This window comes from Hyperoodon ampullatus (genome assembly GCF_949752795.1).
Source record: "Hyperoodon ampullatus genome assembly, chromosome: 3".
Lineage (NCBI taxonomy): Eukaryota > Metazoa > Chordata > Mammalia > Artiodactyla > Ziphiidae > Hyperoodon > Hyperoodon ampullatus.
Window position 1 is genome coordinate 13,987,534 of NC_136916.1, and position 24,049 is coordinate 14,011,582.

Here is a 24,049-nt window from a genome sequence, read left to right on the forward strand (position 1 = left end):
AATAATCAGTTAATAATATCTAGCAACAAACCATTATTGCTAAAGTTACCCAAAGATTTCAAAAGATGACCAGAGTAACACATGCAAGAAATCCCTCACATGCCTTCAATCAAGTTTTCAATATTTCAAATTTTCAGTTGAAATGGGTACAACCATATTCACAAATATGGCATATTATTTTAAACCTACTCTTTGACTTAATACTCTGTATTAGCCAAAATTTTTCAGTATTTCAATGTTTTCATTCAGCTATCAAGAACTTAATTTTATCTAAAAATGGGAAAAAAATCTATTAAGTAGATGTGCTACATATTTAGCAACAACAAATCCACTTACTTTTTTCTCTTTCTCATGATGTTTATCCTGAGAGTGAGAGGAAGAATCACTTAAACTTTGATCATATGACCTATTACATCCCCGTTTGCTCTTTTTCTAAAAAAGAAAATATGTATACATATAGGTATATGTATATAAAATTTGAAATCTTTTTTGTTAGGTTTAAACCAATTCAAGTGTGAAGTACTGTAAAATGTCTACTGAAGGGAAAAAAAAGTCTATTTCAAACTATATACTCCAGACACCATCCATATATTATATATTGCATTATAAAGGAAAATCTAACCCTAAATCTAACATTAATGCCATGTTTTTGTACGTTTATTTAAAAATGTGAAAACAGACTATATTTTCAAACAAGCAGTAGCTTATTTGTCATTTTATTACAAAACCACCTCATTAAAGAGATCAACTATAGTTTTCAACGTCTGGTTTAAAAAACTAAAGATGTTTCAACCAAAAATAGAGAATGCCATATTGAAAAAGGATGCCAAGACCAGAAGAAAAGAAAAGAAAATATCTGAAGAGTTACTTTATGCCACTAGGAAAAGCAAGAAGCCTTTTAATCTCATACGTTCAGTATTAAGGCATACGATTTTCTAAAAATTTGTCTCTGCAGTTCATATAGAAAAAAAAAATGAAAGGAAATCTCAGCATTAGACCCATGCATTTTTCAAAGCATTACTAAAACTATTACACATTTCTATTTAAAATACTTACACAGATTCATAATAAAGTATAACAGAGTTACTGGAGGTGTTAAAATTTGGTGGTACCATAACTAATTAGTTTAAACTAGATAAAAGTGACTATAAAAGATGATCAAATTCCATGCAAACATAGATCTTATACAATCTTATTAAATTATTAAACAGACTTTTCCCCCCAACCACCAAATGGGATAACAGCACATTAATAAATAACAATGAAAAAATTCTATTTACGCAAAGTTCAAAATCCACTTTCATTATTTCTGTATTTTATCTATATCATCTCTGATTTAGAAAATGAACATTCCAATGTGGTTTTAACATCCTAAAGCAAATTTTAAATTTTACTATCTCAAGATTTCTCTTAGAACACTTCAATGTTCTTTGACAGTCATTAAAATAAATCAAAGTCTTCAATATTAAACAATATATATGTACAATCTTAAATATTTTATATGCATGAACCAGAATACTGGAGTCATGAGCTGCTCATTTCTTAAGAAAGGGGCCCCTAATGATATTATTTATTTTTAAAAAAGAAAGAAATAGCCCTATTCACAGGGGAGAGGTAACAATAAAAAATAACAATGAGACACTAAAGAAAAACAAAGAAGCCTTATATTTTCAGTATACAAATCTGATACCACTAAAGACTGAGAAATAGACAATGGGGCATTAAGGAAATATTGATCTGTCAAAGGAACATGGACACAAAATACGTAATGGTTAATCAAATAATACTAACTCATCCATGCTACTATGTGACAGTAAAGAGTGATCAAATCTAAAATATTTCCAAAGTTGTATTTAAATATATTTTTCTCAAGATCTTTAACCAAGAAGTTACAAAAGAGCCTTGTTTCAGATTTACTATCTCCAAGTAAATAAAAATGAAAATAAATAATAAAATGGGTAATAGTAATAAAGCAAAAAGATGAGAAACAAGTGATAGAGAATCACAAAATACATAATCAAACATCAAAAATTAAATTAACTGAAAACGGTGGTAAATTACAAAGAGTTCTTACACATTTGTATTTTCTACTAAATGTATACCAACATTTACTATTAACTATTAATATAAATTCTAAAGTAGAATATTTTAGAATATTCACCTTTATAAATGAATCCAAGCAAAGCAAAATCTTTTAAAATTACTAGAGCTTTTAATTCCCAACAAAGAACACGCTAAGCAAACTTAATCTGAAGCACAACCAAAAAGTAATGGCTATTATGGCTTTTCTATAAAAGACTCAACTCTATTGTCAAAACTAATTATTATCATTTTAAAATTAAATTCAAGACAAATTCTTACCAGCTTACTGAAATGGTATTTACAGTAGCCACAGTACTGGACGTTATCTGCACCATTACCTTCTTCTTCACAAAGTAGTCCTGCAAATTGAGCACTGAAAAGAAAAGCCAAGTATATCAACAAAATTTCAAACCATGGTGTGTGTGTGTCTGTGTGTGTGTGTATATATATATATATATATATATATATATATATATATATATATAAAATATAGATATAGATATATTATATATAGACATATATAAAACTATATATATATATAACTATATATATATATAAAACTATATATATATAGATATATTATATATAGATATATATAAAACTTAAAATTCACTTCCAAGCATGTAGGGTTTATAAGAAAACCTTACATCTCCTAAGAGAAAAAGGGAAAATAAAAGGCTTTATTCTAGCTGAGACCAAGAACATTTCATCCCATCCTATGACCAAGAACATTTCATCCCATCCTATGACTGATATATTTTTAAAGTTATATACATGGTTTAAAATAAACTTTTTATCCAACTCTAACAAGGATGAAGATTTATTCACGTTTTATGTCACCAAGTAGACATTAAATTTCTTTTAAGATATCCCCACACCCCAAACTTAACACTTCATTTTACTTTTTCAATCTCTATCACAGGTACAATTGGAAAGGCCAGGCGTCTAAAGGGCTGACATGACATATGATGCAGATTACATACTGTTAGAAGGAAAATGATTCAAGTCATATCATAGTACAGTAGGTAAGAGAAATGTAAGCTGTGTTTTTCTAGTCAAAAAACAATGGAAGAAATGGAACTGAAGCCTAAAGCTATGATATTCTTTTTTTTTTTTTTTTTTTTTTTTGTGGTACGCGGGCCTCTCACTGTTGTGGCCTCTCTCGTTGCGGAGCACGGGCTCCAGACGCACAGGCTCAGCAGCCATGGCTTACGGGCCCAGCCGCTCTGCGGCATGTGGGATCCTCCCGAACCGGGGCACGAACCCGCGTCCCCTGCATCGGCAGGTGGACTCTCAACCACTGCGCCACCAGGGAAGCCCGATATTCATATTTTTAAAAAACGCGAAGTGCTAAAGTTTAGAATCATTATCGTCTCAATTTGACCTTCCACTTTTAACATTCCAAAATTAAAGTACTAGTATGTATCTCATACCCAAAAAAGGTCTTTCATCTTTGGAAACTTAAATACAATATTAAGAGAATTCTTATTTTTTATTGAGGTATAGCTGAATTACAATGTTAATTACTGAGGTACTACAGCAAAGTGACTCAGTCATACATATATGTACATTCTTTTCCACTATGGTTTATCACAGGATACTGAATATAGTTCCCTGTGCTATACAGTAAGATCTTGTTGTTTATCCATTCCATATATACCAGCTTGCATCTGCTAATCCCAAACTCCCAATCCATCCCCCTCCCCCTTGGAAACCACCAGTCTATTATCTATGTACCTGATTCTGTTTCTGTTTCACTGACAGGTTCATTTGTGTCATGTTTTAGATTCTACATATAAGTGATATCACATGGTATTTGTCTTTCTCTTTCTGAATTACTTTGCTTAGTATGCTAATCTCTAGTTGCATCCATGTTGTTGCAAATGGCATTCTTTCATTCCACTTTTTTTTTTTTTTGCGGTACGTGGCCTCTCACTGTTGTGGCCTCTCCCGTTGCGGAGCACAGGCTCCGGACTCGCATCAGCGGCCATGGCTCACGGGCCTAGCCGCTCCGCGGCATGTGGGATCTTCCTGGACTGGGGCAAAAACCCGTGTCTCCTGCATTGGCAGGCGGGCTCTCAACCACTGCGCCACCAGGGAAGCCCTCTTTCATTCCTTTTTATGGCTGAGTAGTATTCCACTGTGTGTGTGTGTGTGTGTGTGTGTGTACACACCACATCTTCTTTATCCATTCATCTGTCGATGGACATTTAGGGTGTTTCCATGTCTTGGCTATTGTGAACAGTGCTGCTATGAACGTAGGGGTGCATGTATATTTTTGAATTATACAGTTTTGTCTGGATATATTCTCAGGAGTGGGAATGCTGGATCATGTGGTAATTCTAGTTTTAGTTTTCTGAGGAACCTCTATACTGATTTCCACAGTGGCTGTACCAACTTACATTCCCACCAACAGTGTAGGAGGGTTCCCTTTCCTCTACACCCCCTCCAGCATTTGTTATTTGTAGACTTTTTAATGATGGCCATTCTGACTGGTGTGAGGTGGTACCTCATTGTAGTTTTGATTTGCATTTCTCTAATAATTAGTGATTTGAGCATCTTTTCACGTACTTAGTGGCCACCTGTATTTCTTTTTTGAAGAAATGTCTCTTTAGGTCTTCTACCCACTTTGCAATTAAGAGAATTTAAAAGAAACAAAAATCTTTTCCATGGAACTTCTCTGGTGGTCCAGTGGCTAAGACTCCATGCTTCCAACGCAGGGGTCCAGGTTCAATCCCTGGTCAGGGATTTACATCCCACATGCCACAACTAAAAGATCCCACATGCCGCAACTAAAGATCCAGCAGGCTGCAATGAAGATCCCGCATACCGCAACTAAGACACAGCGCAGCCAAAAGAATAAATAAATATTAAAAAATATATTTTTTCCATTTCCCAAAAGTAATCTAAAATGGATTTCATAAATCCACATACTAAAAGCTCAGGAAATAAAGCCTGTTCCTATACTGGTTGCTAAATATAGACTGATTTTTTTTTTTTTTTTGCGGTACACGGGCCTCTCACTGTTGTGGCCTCTCCTGCTGCGGAGCACAGGCTCTGGACGCGCAGGCTCAGCCGCCATGGCACATGGTCCCAGCCGCTCCGCGGCATGTGGGATCTTCCCAGACCGGGGCACGAACCTGCGTCCCCTGCATCGGCAGGCGGACTCTCAACCACTGCGCCACCAGGGAAGCCCTAGACTGATTTTTAAAATTAATAACTACATCAGTTATTCCCAAACTTTTATTTTTTATTTTATTTATATTTTTTTGGCCGCACGGCATGTGGGATCTTAATTCCCCAACCAGGGATCGAATCCGTGCCCCTTGCAGTGGAAGCGTGGAGTCTTAACCACTGGACTACCAGGGAAGTCTCGCCAAACTTTTATTTTTAATTGTTGTCTATTATGTTGAATGTTTTGTTTTAGGATAATTTATGCTTTTGAAATTTTATGTTCAAAAAAACATATAAGTACAAGTTTTAGTATCAATTTACAATGCCTCCAAAAATTTAGTAACACGTGTTAAGAACAATAATAATGTTCACAATTTTTGCCCTGAAATCCGACTCCATGGAACTGTGCCCACTTCATAGTAAATACTCAATACATAATAGCTATTAATTATCATTAGTTACTATTCTAAGGAAATTACATTTATGTTTGTTGAATGCACAAAATGTTCTTTACAGCACCACATATTATAAAACAATTTGGAAACAATGTGTCTGAAATTGGTGAAACATTAAATAAAATACTAACATTTGATAGGATATAATGCAGCCATTTCCATGTTGCTAGTGGACTATATCACCTTCCCAAAATTTTTGGTGAAAAAATTATCAAAAAAACAATGTTACATTTAAACTGTGATTTAAAAATTATGCAACAAATAGGTACATGGATAAAAACTGAAAAGAAACATGAACAAAATAAAAATAGAATGTTATTTTAAAAAACATTTAAGTAACTTTTTAAGGAACAGCCACTATAATATTGAGAATGACGGCGATTGCTTTTTTTTCCCCTCTTGAAACACAGACAGTGAAAAAATGCTATCATTCATAAAATCCTTACTAGTATTTCAGGCACTGCACTAAATTTATCTACATCAGCTCTTTTAATCCTAATGACAAATCCAAGGGTAGGTAACCAATAGAAGTACTAAACAAAATGTAACTGAATAAGACACTAGAACCAGGGTCCACCTACTGGACTCTGGTAAATACACTCAATTATTAGAATTATCTTTATTACAGTAAATATAAACATAGACACTATCCCAACAAAATTTACTTTAATAATATTTGCGTACCTATGTTTTTAACTTACAAGGTATTCCCAATTTCACTTCTGTACAATGACAGAAACATACTTACCATGTCACATGGAAAGCCTGTCGACATCCATGTTTATTACATGTCATGCAAGCACCAGTGGCTGCTTTGCTTTCTCTTCCTTGTTCATCACAAATGTAGCAAGTCTTAGGGTAAAGAAACAAAACAAGTTGAAATGAAAACAAAAACTTTACGAGTGCTTCACACAAATATGGATTTTATAGTTATCTTCAGAAGTCAAGGTCAGGTTTACTATCTTACCTACTCCAAATCATGAATTCATTTTTTTTCTGACTGTAATCTAATTTTTACAAACATGAAAACATCAATACAGACATAAACAGTCCTAGTACGATTTCACAAGGCAGTGTTTCCTTAGACTCAAAAACCCCACAAGATAGGAAGGATCTTCACAGGAACTGAGACCAGGGGGCAGGACACAGCCTATCCCACCTCAGTATTAATATACTCCTCCTCACCAATATTTAACTGATTCCTGTAACAAAGGTGTAGAAAGAGGTTTGTCTTTCTTTTCTGCTGGAAGTAAGCATAAGTAAAGGAGGTTGATACAGGCAGTTGGGACTTAGAGGTGAAGGACAGTCCTAAATGAGTGAGCAAGGTTTAGGTCATTCCAACTGTCCACAAGAATCCGACACGACCTATCATTGAGCCCTGCCAACCTGACATAATAGGCCTGGGAGGAAGACACTTTAGGAGATCAGAGATGTCCCCAAGAGGTATTGGCCAATGAACACTCCCAGCAACTTTGACATCTATCTGATCCTTCTCCCAGTTGAAAATAGCTGATAGTACCACTTTTTCATGAAAGACTGAATTATAAAAATGGCAATCTACAAGTGTATAATGAATAAAATTATCAACTGACTGTAAGTTGAGTATACAAAAATTAATGCCTAACTACATATACTCAGATGATACAATTCTAAAAAGAAACCGATTTCTGAACAGTAACAAGGTATAACCTAGCAAACTTCAATAGGACCACATGTATTTTTAAACTTGGAGAAGTTTCCCCCACTATGCACTGTGGTGCCAAATAACACCATTCAACAATACTGATAAGAACACAGTTTCCAAAAAAAAGCCCAATATATAGTAAAGTCAGGTAAATGAATTTCAACTCCTCTGCTGAAAGACATGGATTCAGACTGAACTGAATTACAAAAATTATTTTATATCTCTAAAAAGTAAAATCCTTAGTTACAACAAAACTAACCTAGACACACTGAATAAGAGCATCTCTAGAGACTTCCCTGGTGGTCCACTGGCTGAGAATCCACCTTCCAATGCAGGGGACGTGAGCTTGATCCCTGGTTGGGGAACTAAGATCCCACGTGCCACGGGGCAACTAAGCACATCTGCCACAGCTACTGAGCCTGCACGCTCTACAGCCCGTGCCGTAACTAGAGAGAAGCCTGCGCGCCACAACTAGAGAGAAGCCCAAACACCACAACAAAGAGCCTGCTTGCTGCAACAAAACTCAGCCCACGTGCTGCAACTACTGAGCCCATGCACTCTAGACTCCACGTGCCACAACTAGAGAGAAGCCCACTCGCCTCAACAAAAGATTCCACATAGCACAACTTAGACCTGATGCAGCCAAATTAAATCATTAATTAATTACTTTTTTTTTTTTTTTGCAGTACACAGGCCTCTCACTGTTGTGGCCTCTCCCGTTGCGGAGCACAGGCTCCGGACGCGCAGGCTCCGCGGCCATGGCTCACGGGCCCAGCCGCTCCGCGGCATGTGGGATCTTCCCGGACCGGGGCACAAACCCATGTCCCCTGCATTGGCAGGCGGACTCTCAACCACTGCGCCACCAGGGAAGCCCTAATTAATTACTTTTTAAAAAGAGCATCTCTAACTCTTCAAATTACCAGCAGGCAGTATCAATTACAATGGAAGCATTTAACATACATCTTTTAGCCTATAAATGATCAACAGGGCTTCCCTGGTGGCGCAGTGGTTGAGAGTCCGCCTGCCGATGCAGGGGACGCGGGTCCATGCCCCGGTCCGGGAAGATCCCACATGCCGCGGAGCGGCTGGGCCGGTGAGCCATGGCCACTGAGCCTGCGCGTCCGGAGCCTGTGCTCCGCAACGGAAGAGGCCACAACAGTGAGAGGCCCACGTACCGCAAAAGAAAAAAAAAAAAAAAAAAAAGATCAATAAAATTCTAAAAAGAAATGTACAGAGCAGATTGAAACAGTAACTTTTTTAAAACTTATTTATTTTTAGCTGCATTGGGTCTTCCGTGCTGCGCACGGACTTTCTCTAGTTGCGGTGAGCGGGGTTACTCTTCATTGTGGTGCACAGGCTTCTCATTGCAGTGGCTTCTCTTGCTGAGAAGCACAGGCTCTAGGCGCATGGGCTTCAGCAGTTGTGGCACGCAGGCTCAGCAGTTGTGGCTCATGGGCTTAGCTGCTCCATGGCATGTGGGATCTTCCCGGACCAGGGCTCAAACCCATGTCCCCTGCATTGGCAGGCAGACTCCCAACCACTGCACCACCAGAGAAGTCCCAAAACAGTAACATTTAAATGGCAAAATTCAGGGAAAATATGCAAATAGGCCTCAAAGACTATCTCAGTAACTTCCAACAGAGCTGACAATGAAAAGACACCATCATTTGACCACTCAATAAAACTAAAATTATGACGGATTTTTTTTTTAAAGAAGTTAGGCCTTCCAGACTTCTGAAATAGCAGAGTGAAGAGGTCCATGGATCCTCTCCTCAGTAAATTAACCATTTCATAGGTGAAAAAGAACCATTTAAAGTCTCTGTATAGAATAAGCTACAAGGATATATGGTACAACACAGGGAATATAGCAAATATTTTATAATAACTATAAATGGTATATAACCTTTAAGAATTATGAGTTACTACATTATAAATCTGTAACTTATATGGTACTGTATATCAATTACACTTCAATAAAGTAAAATAAAAATAATAAAGTCTCTGAAAATTGTCCCAAAGACATGCAGAAAGTAGAATATTTTACCCAAGACAATCTACTAAATCTCAATAAGAACAGTGAGAGCCGGTGGCATCTGAGCCATGATCTGCCCCCATCACCACCCCCACCCCCACATACTGCTTCCTGTGATGGAAGTTCCTTTCTGGGTGGCGCTGTCAAGAAGATGAGGGCTCCCTCTCTCCACAGATCCTAGTCTAAGGCTACAATTTTACCCGAGGAGGGCCAGGTCTCCAGTGACTCTCATACTACTACTCATCCTGGTAGCTCCCACTCGTAGCCTCCCACTCTAAAAACAGGCCAAGTTTCCTGGGTCCCTATCATTCCTTCCCCAGCTTGCTAGCAGAATGGAAATTCCATGCTAGGAGGGATAAGGTGGGCTACTATACCCTTCCCTCCTTCCAGCACCGTGTCAGAGTACACGTGCCTCTTCAGGAGAAGCAGAGTGCTGTCACCATCCCTAGCTCCAGAGCACTAGTGCAGAGGTTCTGTCTCTACAAGGCGAAGGAAGACTCATTCTCTCGAGTGGCTACTATCTAAAATGTCTAATTTTTAGGGACTTCCCTGGTGGTCCAGTGGTAAAGAAACTGCCTTCCAATGCAGGGGACGTGGGTTCGATCCCTGGTGGAAGAACTAAGACCCCACATGTCGCAGGGCAATTAAGCCCACATGCCACAACTATTGAGCTCACGTGCCTCAACGGGAGAGCCCACATGCTGCAAACTACAGAGCACACGCATCACAACTAGATAGAAAGAAAAAAAAACCCGGCACGCCACAATTAAAGACAAGCCTGTGCGCTGCAACTAGTGAGAAACCTGAGCAGACCACGTGCCTTAATGAAAAAGATCCCACGTGCCTCCACAAAGATCCCATGTGCCGCAACTAAGACCCAACGCGGCCAAAAAAATGAATAAAATAAAATGTCTAATTTTCAACAAAAAATTATAAGACATGCAAAGAAAGAGAAAAGTATGACCCGTTCATAAGAGAAAAAAAAAAAAGCAGGCATCGATAACTGTCTTTGCAGGGAATCAAGATGTTGGACTTAGGAGACCAAAACCAACCAAATAGAAATTCTCGAGTTTAAAACTCACTAAAAGGGCTCAACAGTAGATGTAAGTTGGCAGTAGGAAAAGAATCAACTTTAAAAATAGATCAATAGAGATTATACAATCTAAGGAACAGATTTATTTATTTATTTATTTTTTGCGGTACGCGGGCTTCTCACTGTTGCGGCCTCTCCCGTTGCGGAGCGCAGGCTCTGGACGCGCAGGCTCAGCGGCCATGGCTCACAGGCCCAGCCGCTCCGTGGCATGTGGGATCTTCCCGGACCGGGGCACGAACCTGTGTCCCCTGCATCGGCAGGCGGACTCTCAACCACTGCACCACCAGGGAAGCCCAGAAACAGATTTTTGAGATTATACTACCTAAAGAACAGTTTCAGAGAAACGTGGTATGCCATTAACTGCATTAACAGATGTATAATGAGAAAATCAGGAGAGGAAAGAAAAGGATAGAAAATGTACCTGAAGAAATAATGGCTGAAAACTTCCCAAATGTGATGAAAAACAATAATCTACACATCCAAAAAGCTCAACAAACTCCATACAGGATAAACACAAAGAGATGCTCACTCAAAAATGATGAAAGGCAAAATAAAGAGAAAATCTCGAAAGAGAAATGAGGAAAATGGATCATCACATACAAGTAAACCTGAGGTTTCATTAGGAATAAAATAGGGGACAGAAAGCAGTGGAATAACATTCAAAATGCTGAAAGAACAAAACTATCAGCCAAGAATCCTACATCCAAAAGAGCTATATTGCAGAAATAATGGCAAAATAACAACATTCTCAGACCCAAAAAAACTGAGATACTTTGTTGCTCCAAACCTCACTAACAAGAACTACAAAGAGAAATTCCTTAGGCTAAAATTAAGTGACAATAGACAGTAATTGCAATCCACACAAAAAAACAAGGAGCTCCCATCACTTATACCTCAATAAAGCTGAAATTTTAAAAAATAAATTTATAGACCAATTAAATAACAAAGAAAGAGTTCTGACAAAGGTAATTATATAGGAAATGATAAAAGATAGTATGATGAGATATTTCTTTCTCATTCTCTTAATTTAAAAAGCAATCACATAGGGGGCTTCCCTGGTGGCGCAGTGGTTGAGAGTCCGCCTGCCGATGCAGGGGACACGGGTTCGTGCCCTGGTCCGGGAGGATCCCACATGCCGCGGAGCGGCTGGGCCCGTGAGCCATGGCCGCTGAGCCTGCACGTCCGGAGCCTGTGCCCCGCAGCGGGAGAGGCCACAACAGTGAGAGGCCCGCGTACCGCAAAAAAAAAAAAAAAAAAAAGCAATCACATAAAACAATGTCCATAAATTGTATTGTTGGGACTATAACATACAGAAATGTAATATATGTGATAATGACAACACAATGAAAGAGAGTGGGAATAAAGTTATTTTGGAGTAAGAAAATAACACGAGATGGTAACTGGAACCCATAGGAAGAAATGAAGAGAAATAAAAATGGTAAACAGGAAAACACACACTCTAAAAATATATCTGTGGTCTTCATCTCTTAGCTTCTTTAAAAAACATAAGATTATATAAAGCAATTTTAACTATTTTGGGGCTCGTAGTATATATAGAGACATGATATCTATAATAATAATAGCACAAAGGTGGAGAGGAAAGAAATAAAATGAATGCTATAAATTTCTATATCTTACTGGAGTTAAGTAGATTCTGGTAAGTTAAGATGAATATTGTAAGCCCTAGAGCAACCACTAAGAAAATAACCCAAGAAAATATAATTTAAAAATCATGGGGCTTCCCTGGTGGCGCAGTGGTTGAGAGTCCGCCTGCCGATGCAGGGGATGCGGGTTCGTGCCCCGGTCTGGGAAGATCCCACATGCCGCGGAGCGGCTGGGTCCGTGCGCCATGGCCGCTGAGCCTGCGCATCCAGGAGCCTGTGCTCCGCAATGGGAGAGGCCACAGCAGTGAGAAGCCCGCGTAACGCAAAAAAAAAAAAAAAAAATCATGAAAGGAATGAAAATGGTACACCAGAAAACATCCACTTATAAACATAAAAGAAGGTAGTGTACAAAGAGGAAAAACAAAGTAGTCACAAGACAAAGAAAACAAAGTAAGGGACTTCCCTGGTGGCTCAGTGGTTGAGAATCTGACTGTCAATGCAGGGGACACGTGTTCAATCCCTGGTCTGGGAAGATCCCACATGCCGCAGAGCAACTAAGCCTATGTGCCACAACTACTGAGCCTGCACTCTAAAGCCCGCGAGCCACAACTACTGAAGCTCATGCACCTATAGCCTGTGCTCTGCAACAAGAGAAGCCACCGCAATGAGAAACTCACGCACCACAACAAACAGTAGCCCCTATTGGCCTCAACTATAGAAAGCCCACACACAACAATGAAGACCCAGCACAGCCAAAAAAACAAAAACAAAAAATTGCTATTAATAAAAAAAAGTAAGAAAGAAAACAAAGTAAAACGGCAGATGTAAACCCAACCACATTAATAGCAATGAATATGAAAATAATCCAATCAAAAGGCAGAGACTGATTAACTGAATTAAAAAAAAAAGTTCCGGGCTTCCCTGGTGGCGCAGTGGTTGAGAGTCCACCTGCCGATGCAGGGGACACAGGTTCGTGCCCCGGTCTGGGAAGATCCCACATGCCATGGAGCGGCTGGGCCTGTGAGCCACAGCCACTGAGCCTGCGCGTCCGGAGCCTGTGCTCCACAACAACAGGAGAGGCCACAACAGTGAGAGGCCCGCGTACCGCAAAAAAAAAAAAAAAAAAAAAGTTCCATATGCCATCTATAGGATGCATACTTTAGATGTGAAGACACAAGTAAGTTAAAAGTAAAAGGATGAAAAAAGATATACCATGCAAAAGGCAAGCAAACACAAGTGGCTTATTATCAGACAAAAAAACAGACTGTTGAGGGACTCCCCTGGTGGCGCAGGGGTTAAGAATCTGCCTGCCAATGCAGGGGACACGGGTTTGATCCCTGGTCCAGGAAGATCCCACATGCTGTGTAGCAACTAAGCCCATGTGCCACTACTATAAATAAATAAATTTATAAAAAAAACAAAAATAGACTGTTGAAAGAGATTTTATAATAATAAAACCGATATAACAATTATAAGCATATATACATGCAACCAACAAGAGCTTCCAAGACACATGAATCAAAGGAGGAAAAAAGTGATTTGCAAATTCTAAATTTCACAATTAAATATATTGGATTGAGAAGAAAAAATATAAACTAATTTAAGCATTACTGAGAAAATGATCCCAAACAACAATATCGCATCTAAATAAAATGTCAAGTATGTGAATAAAGGTATACTCAGAGGCAAACTTATAGCCTGAAAGCTTTCATTTTAAGGGGGAAAAAAGTCATAGTTTAACCTAATATTTTGAATAAAAGAAACAGTGTTCGTTTCAAAAGGATTCAGGGGCCAAATTCCAACTCTACCTAAAAAGTAGAGAGCTGAAAGAACATCACTCTAAACCTATCAAGAAAAAGCCATTTAAACTATAAAACCCACAACTTTTCTTGAAACTATGAAAGATTTGCACTTGCAAAGGCAACCAAATAGTTTGAAACCCAAGGGCAGACACACTCTCTCCTTCAGCTGCCTAAAATCCACAAGACACTCAGACTATCCACTAACGACAGAGCAAGGGAAGAAAACGTGGAGGAAGACAGGCAGATAAGAAACCAGCAAAAATTTTAACAAATTGCTAAAGGCTGATTGTGGGCTACTGCAGTAGTACAGAACCATTGGAACCACAGACAGGAGTTCACACTCACTCACAGACTCTACTGCATGAAGACTAACAAGGAGCTCTTGGGGAAGACTGGAAGCAAGGAGACAAAACAACCAGAAAGAATCTCCCTTGGTGGTGCAGGCATGAAGGAGAGGATCAGGTGCCCCTGAGGCAAAGATATGGAATCCCACCTCTTGCCCAGACACTACTCTCAAAAGCCCTGAGCGTCTGGGGGATTGGCTGCAAATCCTGTCACACCCAGGGCATGAGTAAAGACCCATGATGGCTAGGAGGACAAAGGAGAAAATCTTTTACCCCTAAAGAAGCGGCAGGAAAAATTCCTGACCCTAGGATCTGTTATCGGAGATCTTCTAGCACTTGGGTAGAGACAGGAAGCTGTCTCCCTCCCAAGTCCTTCCACAGATGTAGAGCAAAGTCTGCCAAAGGGAGGAGGCAATGAATTGGTGAAACCCTGAGGCCCAGATATACAGAGCCCACCAAGGACTGAGGCTGGACCAAATCAACCAAGAAATCAAAAGCCCAAAACATCAAATAATAAACGACAGCAGTCTAGCACTAACAGGTGCAACAAAAGTGTGGTAAAAGGAAGAGCACAGAAAGAAACCAACCTCTGTGGCACCAAATCACCCAATATTCCAGCCCTCAACCTAAACATAAGGTATCATTAGAGGAGGAGGAAGGGGCAGGGCCACCCCAATGGGCTCAGGAAACAGATCATCAAGCCACAGAGAGAGGTCACACAATGTTACTTCCACCGCACTTTATTAGCCAAAACAAGTTACAGAGCAGCCTAGATACAAGAGATGAGGTATTTACTTTTGGTGCGAATGTAAACTGGTGCAGCCACTACGGAGAACACTATGGAGGTTCCTTATAAAACTAAAAATAGAGTTAACATGATCCAGCAATCCCACTCCTGGGCATATATCCAGAGAAAACTATAACTCAAAAAGACACATGCGGGCTTCCCTGGTGGCGCAGTGGTTGAGAGTCCGCCTGCGGATGCAGGGGACACGGGTTCGTGCCCCGGTCCAGGAAGATCCCACATGCCGCGGAGCGACTGGGCCTGTGAGCCATGGCCGCTGAGCCTTCATGTCCAGAGCCTGTGCTCCGCAATGGGAGAGGCCACAGCAGTGAGAGGCCCGCGTACCGCAAAAAAAAAAAAAAAAAAAAAAAAAGACACACGCACCCCACTGTTCATATTTACAATAGCCAAGCAGCACTATTTACAATAGCCAAGACATGGAAGCAACCTAAATGTCCATTGACATATAAATGGATAAAGAACATGTGGGGTGTGTGTGTGTACACACACCCCACATGGGGGATAAATTTGGAATCGGGGATTAACATATACACACTACTATATATAAAACAGGTAAACAACAAGGACCTACTGTATAGCACAGGGAACTATATTCAATATCTTGTAATAACCTATAATGGAAAAGAATCTGAAAAAGCATATATATGTATGTATGTGTATACAGACACAGATGTAACTGAAGCACTTTACTATACACCTGAAACCAACACAACTTTGTAAATCAACTATACGTCAAGAAAAAAAAATTCTTAATAGCTTTCCACATCTATTCCTTTAGAAAAAACATAAAGGGAAGTTGGGCTAGCAATTTCTAAGTTTTCCTCTACTGTTATCCTCTTATAATTCAACGACACCATGTTTTATAGTATTTTTGGTTTGTTTGGTTGGTCTGTTATGATCCTTCCTATACTTATAAACACTCGTTCCTTCATGGCCATTCAGTAAATAAAAGCCATTCAAAAGGATAAATCCAGGATATACCCATCATCTGCCAACTACCCTCTATGGAAGTTGCAGCCTTCTAAATTAAATGCTTCCTTGACTCTACAGAACACAAGACCACCCAAAAAAGTTCCCAAATATCTATGTTGCCCCAATCTTAAAAATTATTGAAACGTACTTAAAGGTAACATATGCCACTCACATTTATTAACAAAATGTATATGTTAGTGAAATAAGAAAATGATACAGGAAAATATGAGAGGTCAAAAAATAAAAATAAGAATCTGATGACAAATGGTACAGAAACTGGCCACTATATATGTAATGATGTGGAAAATTTAACAAAATAAGTCAACACAGTGAATTCTCTGCAAATGGATATACTATACAAATAGTCTAGAAATTTTCTTTTCTTCTAAATCCTACAGTGTTCCAGCCACACAGGATTATTTTTCTCTGAACTGCCTAGCACCTCCCCTTTGCACCTATTACCCTAATTTATGCTACCTTCTCTGTCTAGAATTATTATTTGACTCTTTCTTCCACAGGTCAAATTTCTTATTATCATGCACAGCCCTTATATAATATCTTTGTGTGCCTTATTCAATTCCTTAGACAAAAATAATCCTTCCTTTCACTATGTTCCATAATAGTCCGTTCAGATTTTTTATTATTTATAATCTCTTATTATTTTCATATATTGTAGTTATATATTTACTTGACTGTCTAAGTATCACATGGAGATAAACCCTGTATTTTATGCAACTCTGAACTCTTAGCGTCTAGCACAATGCAAAGCAGGTCCATTTTAAGTGCCCCATTCATTCATTCATTCATTCATTCATTCATTCATTTATTTATTTTTGCGGTATGTGGGCCTCTCACTGTTGTGGCCTCTCCCGTTGCGGAGCACAGGCTCCGGACGCGCAGGCCCAGCGGCCATGGCTCACGGGTCCAGCCGCTCCACGGCATGCGGGATCTTCCCAGACCGGGGCACGAACCCGTTTCCCCTGCATCGGCAGGCGGACTCTCAACCACTGAGCCACCAGGGAAGCCCCCAATACATTTATTAATAATCTCCACATTATCCTTTACTACCACTCATTAAGGACTGATGTATTCCAGGGGAGCTCCCCGGCAGTCCAGTGGTTAGGACTTGGCGCTTTCACTGTCATGGTCCAGGTTCAATCCCTGGTCAGGGAACGCCCCCACACCCCCCCAAAGAGAAAAAAAAAAGATTGATGTCTTCCAAAATGCAACAATCCATTTTCCCAATGTTCCTATCATTTCAGAATTACATGTCCCCTATTAACCATACTGAATATTCATGAACAGAATATTATTCTTTTTAAGGTTAATTATACAGACCAACAACCATAAGAATCCAAGAAACATATAAGGAAAAAAATTTGACAGAGAGATACACCATGCTTCTGGAAGGGGAGATTCAATATTCCAAAAAGATCAATTCTTCCCCAAAATCATATTTCACTGTAGCACCAGTAAAATTAAAATTGTATTGTTACTCCTAATGTTCATCTAAAAAAAGAAATACATGACAATATTTGTTCTACCATGTACCAAGATGTATTTAAAGCCATAATAATTTAAAACAGTGTGGTACTAGAATAAGAATAGAAAGACACATCAATGGAACAGAAAAAATGTCAAGAATACCCAAGAATTTAATAATGATTCAAACAGTATTTCAAATCACTGTGCAAAACATAGATTATTCAATAATAGTGTCAAAAAGGTTGACTAAACCACGTGAGTGAGGTCTGAGCCTGAACATGGTTAGGCTGGCCTCTGTATTATGGGATGGCAGCAACAGATTTGTTAATATGAGAATGATCAAATAAATACATTGAGGATAATGGGAGTCAGGTTTCTCATTGTCTGGCATGAGAGTCATAACACAAAAAGAAAAAAACATTAGAATGAACCCTGTGCTGCTGGATTAGGTTTAGGGAAATTACTGAGAAATTCCTAGGAGTTTATGGTTCGATAAATAAATAGACACAAAGACAGACAGATACAGAAATACATACAGATATGTTTGTATTTAATACATAAATCCATATACTAAATCAGAAGTATCTGAAAATATACTTCAAAATATAAAGAAGACATAGATGTGAATGTGTGTGTTATCTCTGCATTTATACACACTGAGAGGGCCTGGAAGTAGCAACATCCTAATAACAATGAGCACACCTAGTGTCCACTTTGGTTTCTAAATACCATTCTCACCTAAAACAAATCAAGGCTCCCTGGAGAAATGTTATTCTAGGGCTAAGACAAGGAATGGTTCAAGATGTGCCTAGAACATACTGTCATGTCAGAAGTAAAGAAGTACTCAAACAATGACAGAACCATGTCAAAAGACACAGGAAGCCACATGAAGAGGTCCCACTGGCCAAACATGAGACAATATGAACATCACAATAAGTGACAGTAATGGGGAATGACCCATTAAAATATTAACATGTAAGTCAATATTAGTCCATACTAATATAAATAATTGGGGAGCGGAGAAAGCTTTTCCTTAAAATGGTATGCCACTTGATGAATGCAAAAGATAGAATTAGATAACCACCACTTGCCATCAATCTAATAGATTAATTAAGCAAAGAAACAACAATGAATTATAAAATTAGTGAGTAAAAGGCACAAGGAACAAGATAGTTACATAAAAAGTACTTCCCGGGGCTTCCCTGGTGGTGCAGTGGTTGAGAGTCCGCCTGCCGATGCAGGGGACACGGGTTCATCCCTGGTCCGGGAAGATCCCACATGCCACGGAGCGGCTGGGCCCGTGAGCCATGGCTGCTGAGCCTGCGCGTCCGGAGTCTGTGCTCCGCAACGGGAGAGGCCGCAACAGTGAGAGGCCCGTGTACCTCAAAAAAAAAAAAAAAAAAAAAGTACTTCCCCACAAAATGCTTACTGATTATAAAGGGAAAAGGGAATAAAGATTAACCTCCCAGTGGAGAAATCTTGTAGACACTGCCTTAACCAAGTGGTCAAGGTAAAATCACCAGTAATGGGAAAAGCTGAAATCATGTACCACCTGACAGGATGCAATGAGAAGAACATAGCATCGTTTCTGTGATACTCCTGCCAAAAACACATAATCTGAATTTAATCATGTGGAAACATTATAAAAATCCATTCTACAAATAACTGGCCTATACTCTTCAGAAGTATCAAAGTTATAAGAGTCAGAGAAAGACTGAGTTACTATTGAGGAGACTTAAGAGACAAAAAGCAATCTGTGATCTTTTTGCTATGAAAGGGAAAAAAGAAAACATGAATGAAAATTAGGCAAATAATGATGGGGTCTCTGGATTAGACAGTAATAATGCATAAATGTTAATTTCCTGATTTTGGCTGTATTCTGGTCATGTAGAAGAAAGTCTTTCTTTATAGGAAATACAAACTAAAGCATTCAGAGGTGTCGGTGTTATATGATAAATTACTCTCAGATGGTTTAGGAGAGGAAGAAGTCTTTGTACTATTAATGCAACCTTAATTTAAGTTTGAAATTATTTCAAAACTGAAAGGAAAAAAACAAGTATTTTTAGAAATGAATTTTGAAAGTACTAAAAAAATAGTTAGACATTAGTGTAGAGAAATATTTTCTTTGCATGGCAACAAAGGCAGAAACAATAAAGAGTAGTTGTGTAAATTACATAAAAATTTTAAACTTCAAACTAGAAGAAATTAACCTGCTAGAATACCGACAACAATAAAAACCATCAAGACATAATGAAAATTAAAAAGAAAATGTTAAGTTATGGGCAAAAGCATTCACAGCAAGTATATAAGAATAAAGAATAACATCTCCAATATAAAAAACATTTTGTAAGAAAAAATTAAAACATTACAATATTAAATTGAATGAAGAGCTATTCAAGATCAATTAACAAACATGAATAACCTTTTTAAAAAACTTTAAAATATTTAACCTTACCAATATTCAAAGAAAATCATTCAAACACTGTACTATTTTTCACTAAAAAGAATAGCAAAGACCGTTTTAATGGTAACATACAGTGCATTTAACAGGATATAAGATTATGTGCAATGTCACATATAACTAGTGTGATTATTAAATGAGAAACTGCATTCTAGAACAACTTCAAACAATATATTTACTGAAGCTTCCAAAATGTTCATACTCTTTTACACAGAGATTCGGCTGGTATGTACATGCCAAACACCAAGTGAGGCTCTTCAACAAGAAGGCATTCCTAAGACGTTCCTAATAAATTATATTTTATCGAAACTAATAATACTTTGTATTAGATGCTAAATATCCACTAGAAATAATGGCAAAATATAATTTATTAACACAAAATGATGTTCAGGGTTATTAAGTTTCAAAAACAGAACAGTATAAGCACTATGATCCAAACTTTTTACAGTTATATAGTATATGTAAAAATGCACACAAAAAAGATTTTAGATGATTTCTGTCTCGCATTTTCCTATTTTTTTCTCCATATTTTCCATTTTTTTAAAATAAATACTAACGATCTACGTTACAAAATGTTTAGTATTTTGAAACCTTAGAACTGGCTGCAGTGACACTTTCTTCACCAATGGAATAAATCAACAGGTACCTTCAGTTAAAAATGGTTAACACTATATTTAAAGACACAGTAGCTAATAAAAAAAAATCATCCAATAATATGCAAAAGAGAATGAAACAATAATATAAATGTACTAAATTAAGAAAAAGACAGGAAAAAAGTGAACATTAACTAAGGTTTTTAAAAAGGCAACAATAAAAATCCTATCTCGGGGGAACAAAATAATGTGGAGAGGAGAGATGAGCAAATAATATTCTGTGATAGGATTATTTTTAAGACAGGATGTGTAGCATCATAATGAATATTATACCAAATAATGATTAATTCAAATTTAATAGATCCTCAATGTCTGAAAGAACATAAAAGTAATTCTTAAAGAACAAATCTAAGGACTTCCCTTGTGGTCCAATGGGTAAGACTCTGCGCTCCCAATGCAGGGGGCTCGGGTTCGATCCCTGGTCGGGGAACTAGGGATACATGCATGCTGCAACTAAGAGTTCACATGCCACAACAAAGAAGTCTGCATGCCGCAACTAAGAAGTCCACATGCCACAACTAGAAGATTCTGCATGCTGCAACTAAAGATCCTGCATGCTGCAACGAAGATACCAAGTGCCACAACTAAGACCTGGTGCAGCCAAAATAATAAATAAATAAATTAAAAAAAAAAAAAAGAACAAATCTATATGGATTAAAATGTTAGAAGCTTAAATACTTAGGTTAATATAAAAGGTAATATAGTTTTGTTTGTGTGTGTTTGTTTTGTACTCCTGTGACCTTAGTGACATATTTTAATACTTGTAGTTTATCACAGTAATTATACTTTTTCAAAATCAATGGAGGCATTTAAAATTTTTAATGAAGGGCTGTAATAAAATAAAATTTAAAAATTCCTTTACACTTCCCAGTTTTAAAACAAAAAACTCATATTCAAACATCAATAAAATAATATCTACTATACCTTATTATAACGATCATGTGGCACAGACTGTAAAACAATTGGTTCCATTGTAGAAACATTGGCAAACTGTACCTCTGGAATATACAGGGCACAAACCACATGAGCCCAACCTAAAAATAAATAAACAAAAATAATGTCATTTTTCCATTTTTCAATAAAGCTTTTTCAAAGATAAATTAAATTATTAACTTTATGAACAGATCCCTTAAATGTCCATTTTAGGAAATGCACAACAAAAACATTAACAAATTATCACTACTGACTTATCGTCAAACCACTACTGATAAGACTCTTAGTCGTTTCTCCAGTTAATACACACAGTAACACAAATAAAGGGAAACTTTTTTTTTTTTTTGGCTGTGCCACAAGGCTTGCTGGATGGATCTCAGTTCCCTGACCAGGGACTGAACCCGGGCCACAGCAGTGAAAGCCCAGAATCCTAACCACTGGGCCACCAGGGAACTCCCCACGGGAATTTTTTTTTGGCTGTGTTGGGCCTTCGTTTCTGTGTGAGGGCTTTCTCTAGTTGTGGCGAGCGGGGGCCACTCTTCATCACGGTGTCCGGGCACTCACTGTCGTGGCCTCTCTTGTTGCGGAGCACAAGCTCCAGATGCGCAGGCTCAGTAGTTGTAGCTCACGGGCCTAGTTGCTCCACAGCATGTGGGATCTTCCCAGACCAGGGCTCGAACCCGTGTCCCCTGCATTGGCAGGCAGATCCTCAACCACTGCGCCACCAGGGAAGCCCCCCAGGGGAAATTTTTAATTCAGAGGCGGCACTGACACTTTTCATAAGAGTAAACTGAATAATTCAGATCAATAATTCCTCTGGGAACCACTATAAAAGTATGAAGTTTTGGGACTTCCCTGGTGGTGCAGTGGTTAAGAATCCACCTGCCAATGCAGGGGACATGGGTTCAAGCCCTGGTCCGGGTGGATCCCATATGCCGCGGAGCAGCTAAGCCCATGTGCCACAACTACTGAGCCTGCGCTCTAGAGCCCACAAGCCACAACTACTGAGCCCGTGTGCCACAACTACTGAAGCCCAGTGCATAGAGCCCATGCTCTGCAACAAGAGAAGCCACCGCAATGAGAAACTGACACGCCACAACAAAAAGTAGCCCCTGCTGGCCACAACTAGAGAAAGCCTGCTCACAGCAACAAAGACCCAACGCAGCCAAAAATTAATAAATAAATAAATTAATTAATTAATTTTAAAAGTATGAAGTTTTATAGCTGAAAACCTATAAAAAAATTTTAATACTTTAAATCTTAAATGTCAGTAGTAAATTTTTAACTGTTATACAAATGTACAACATTGTTCTACTATTTTAATATTTCACTTAAAATATATTAACAATTTATCAATTTAAATATTAATAATAAATGTTGTTTCTTTTAATTTTCAAAATGTGACTAACGGTTTCAAAGAGCTGATGTCATAGTAAGGAATTACTGGGGCCAAAACTTGGAAAGGATGGAAGTCAAGGGAGTTAAGTACAACTTTTGACCACTTTGCCGCCCAGGGGACATTTGCCTATTTCAAAGAAAGCAGCTGTGGGGCTTCCCTGGTGGCGCAGTGGTTGAGAGTCTGCCTGCCGATGCAGGGGACACGGGTTCGTGCCCCGGTCTGGGAAGATCCCACATGCCGCGGAGCAACTGGGCCCGTGAGCCAAAATTACTGAGCCTGCGCGTCTGGAGCCTGTGCTCCGCAACAAGAGAGGCCGCGATAGTGAGAGGCCCGCGCACCGCGATGAAGAGTGGCCCCCGCTCTCCACAACTAGAGAAAGCCCTCGCACAGAAACGAAGACCCAACACAGCCAAAAATAAATAAATAGATAAAGCAAACTGTCAACAAGTAAAAATAAACACTATAAAAAAAAAAAAAAAAAAAAAAAAAAAAAAAAAAAAAAAGAAAGCAGCTGAGAGAGTGGAAGGTACTTCTGACAAACTCAGAAGACTGAAAGTACAGGGATCTACGTCCACAGACAACTAAGGGAAAAGAAGAACACTAGTAAATCCCTTCCCTCTTTCAGCTGCAACACTGAGGGGCTGCAAGCCAGGAATGACAATAAACTAAAAGTACATAGGCCGGCCCAGAGACTGCAGCTGGGCTTTGATCATCTCAAACTCTGAAATCTGACTCACATAACCCTAAATTACAAGTGCCCCCAGACACCAGACAGAAGCTAATATACATCCTCTTTAGAGGAAAACAATGTCATTCTGGCTACAAATAATTTCTAATACTAGTTCATTACCATTTTCGGCACAATGAAAAATACTAAACACATGAGAGTCAAGACAACATGAATAAAAACCAGCAGAAACATGAAAATCAAAACGTATTTGTATTTTGGAGTTTCAGATACAGACGTTTATAAAAAGTATGCTTATTATGTTCAAATACACACAACATAAAATTTAAAATTTCTTCAAAGAACTGAAAACTCTAAATCAAAAATTATAGAAGTAAAAACAA

The 24,049-nt window shown here is 38.5% G+C and overlaps 1 protein-coding gene across 2 annotated transcripts in view; it reads right to left on the reverse strand.

Annotated features, from left to right (window-relative positions):
• MLLT10 (MLLT10 histone lysine methyltransferase DOT1L cofactor) overlaps positions 1-24,049 on the reverse strand; it is a gene marked incomplete at both ends in the record, with an annotated part of 247,795 nt that overhangs the window by 132,454 nt on the left and 91,292 nt on the right. For both annotated transcript variants that reach the window (XM_079698968.1, XM_079698967.1), the window contains 4 exons: positions 337-432; positions 2,362-2,455; positions 6,460-6,563; positions 21,571-21,680. In XM_079698968.1, the coding sequence (XP_079555094.1) occupies positions 337-432; positions 2,362-2,455; positions 6,460-6,563; positions 21,571-21,680 (404 nt within the window). The remainder of the gene's footprint in view (positions 1-336; positions 433-2,361; positions 2,456-6,459; positions 6,564-21,570; positions 21,681-24,049) is intronic.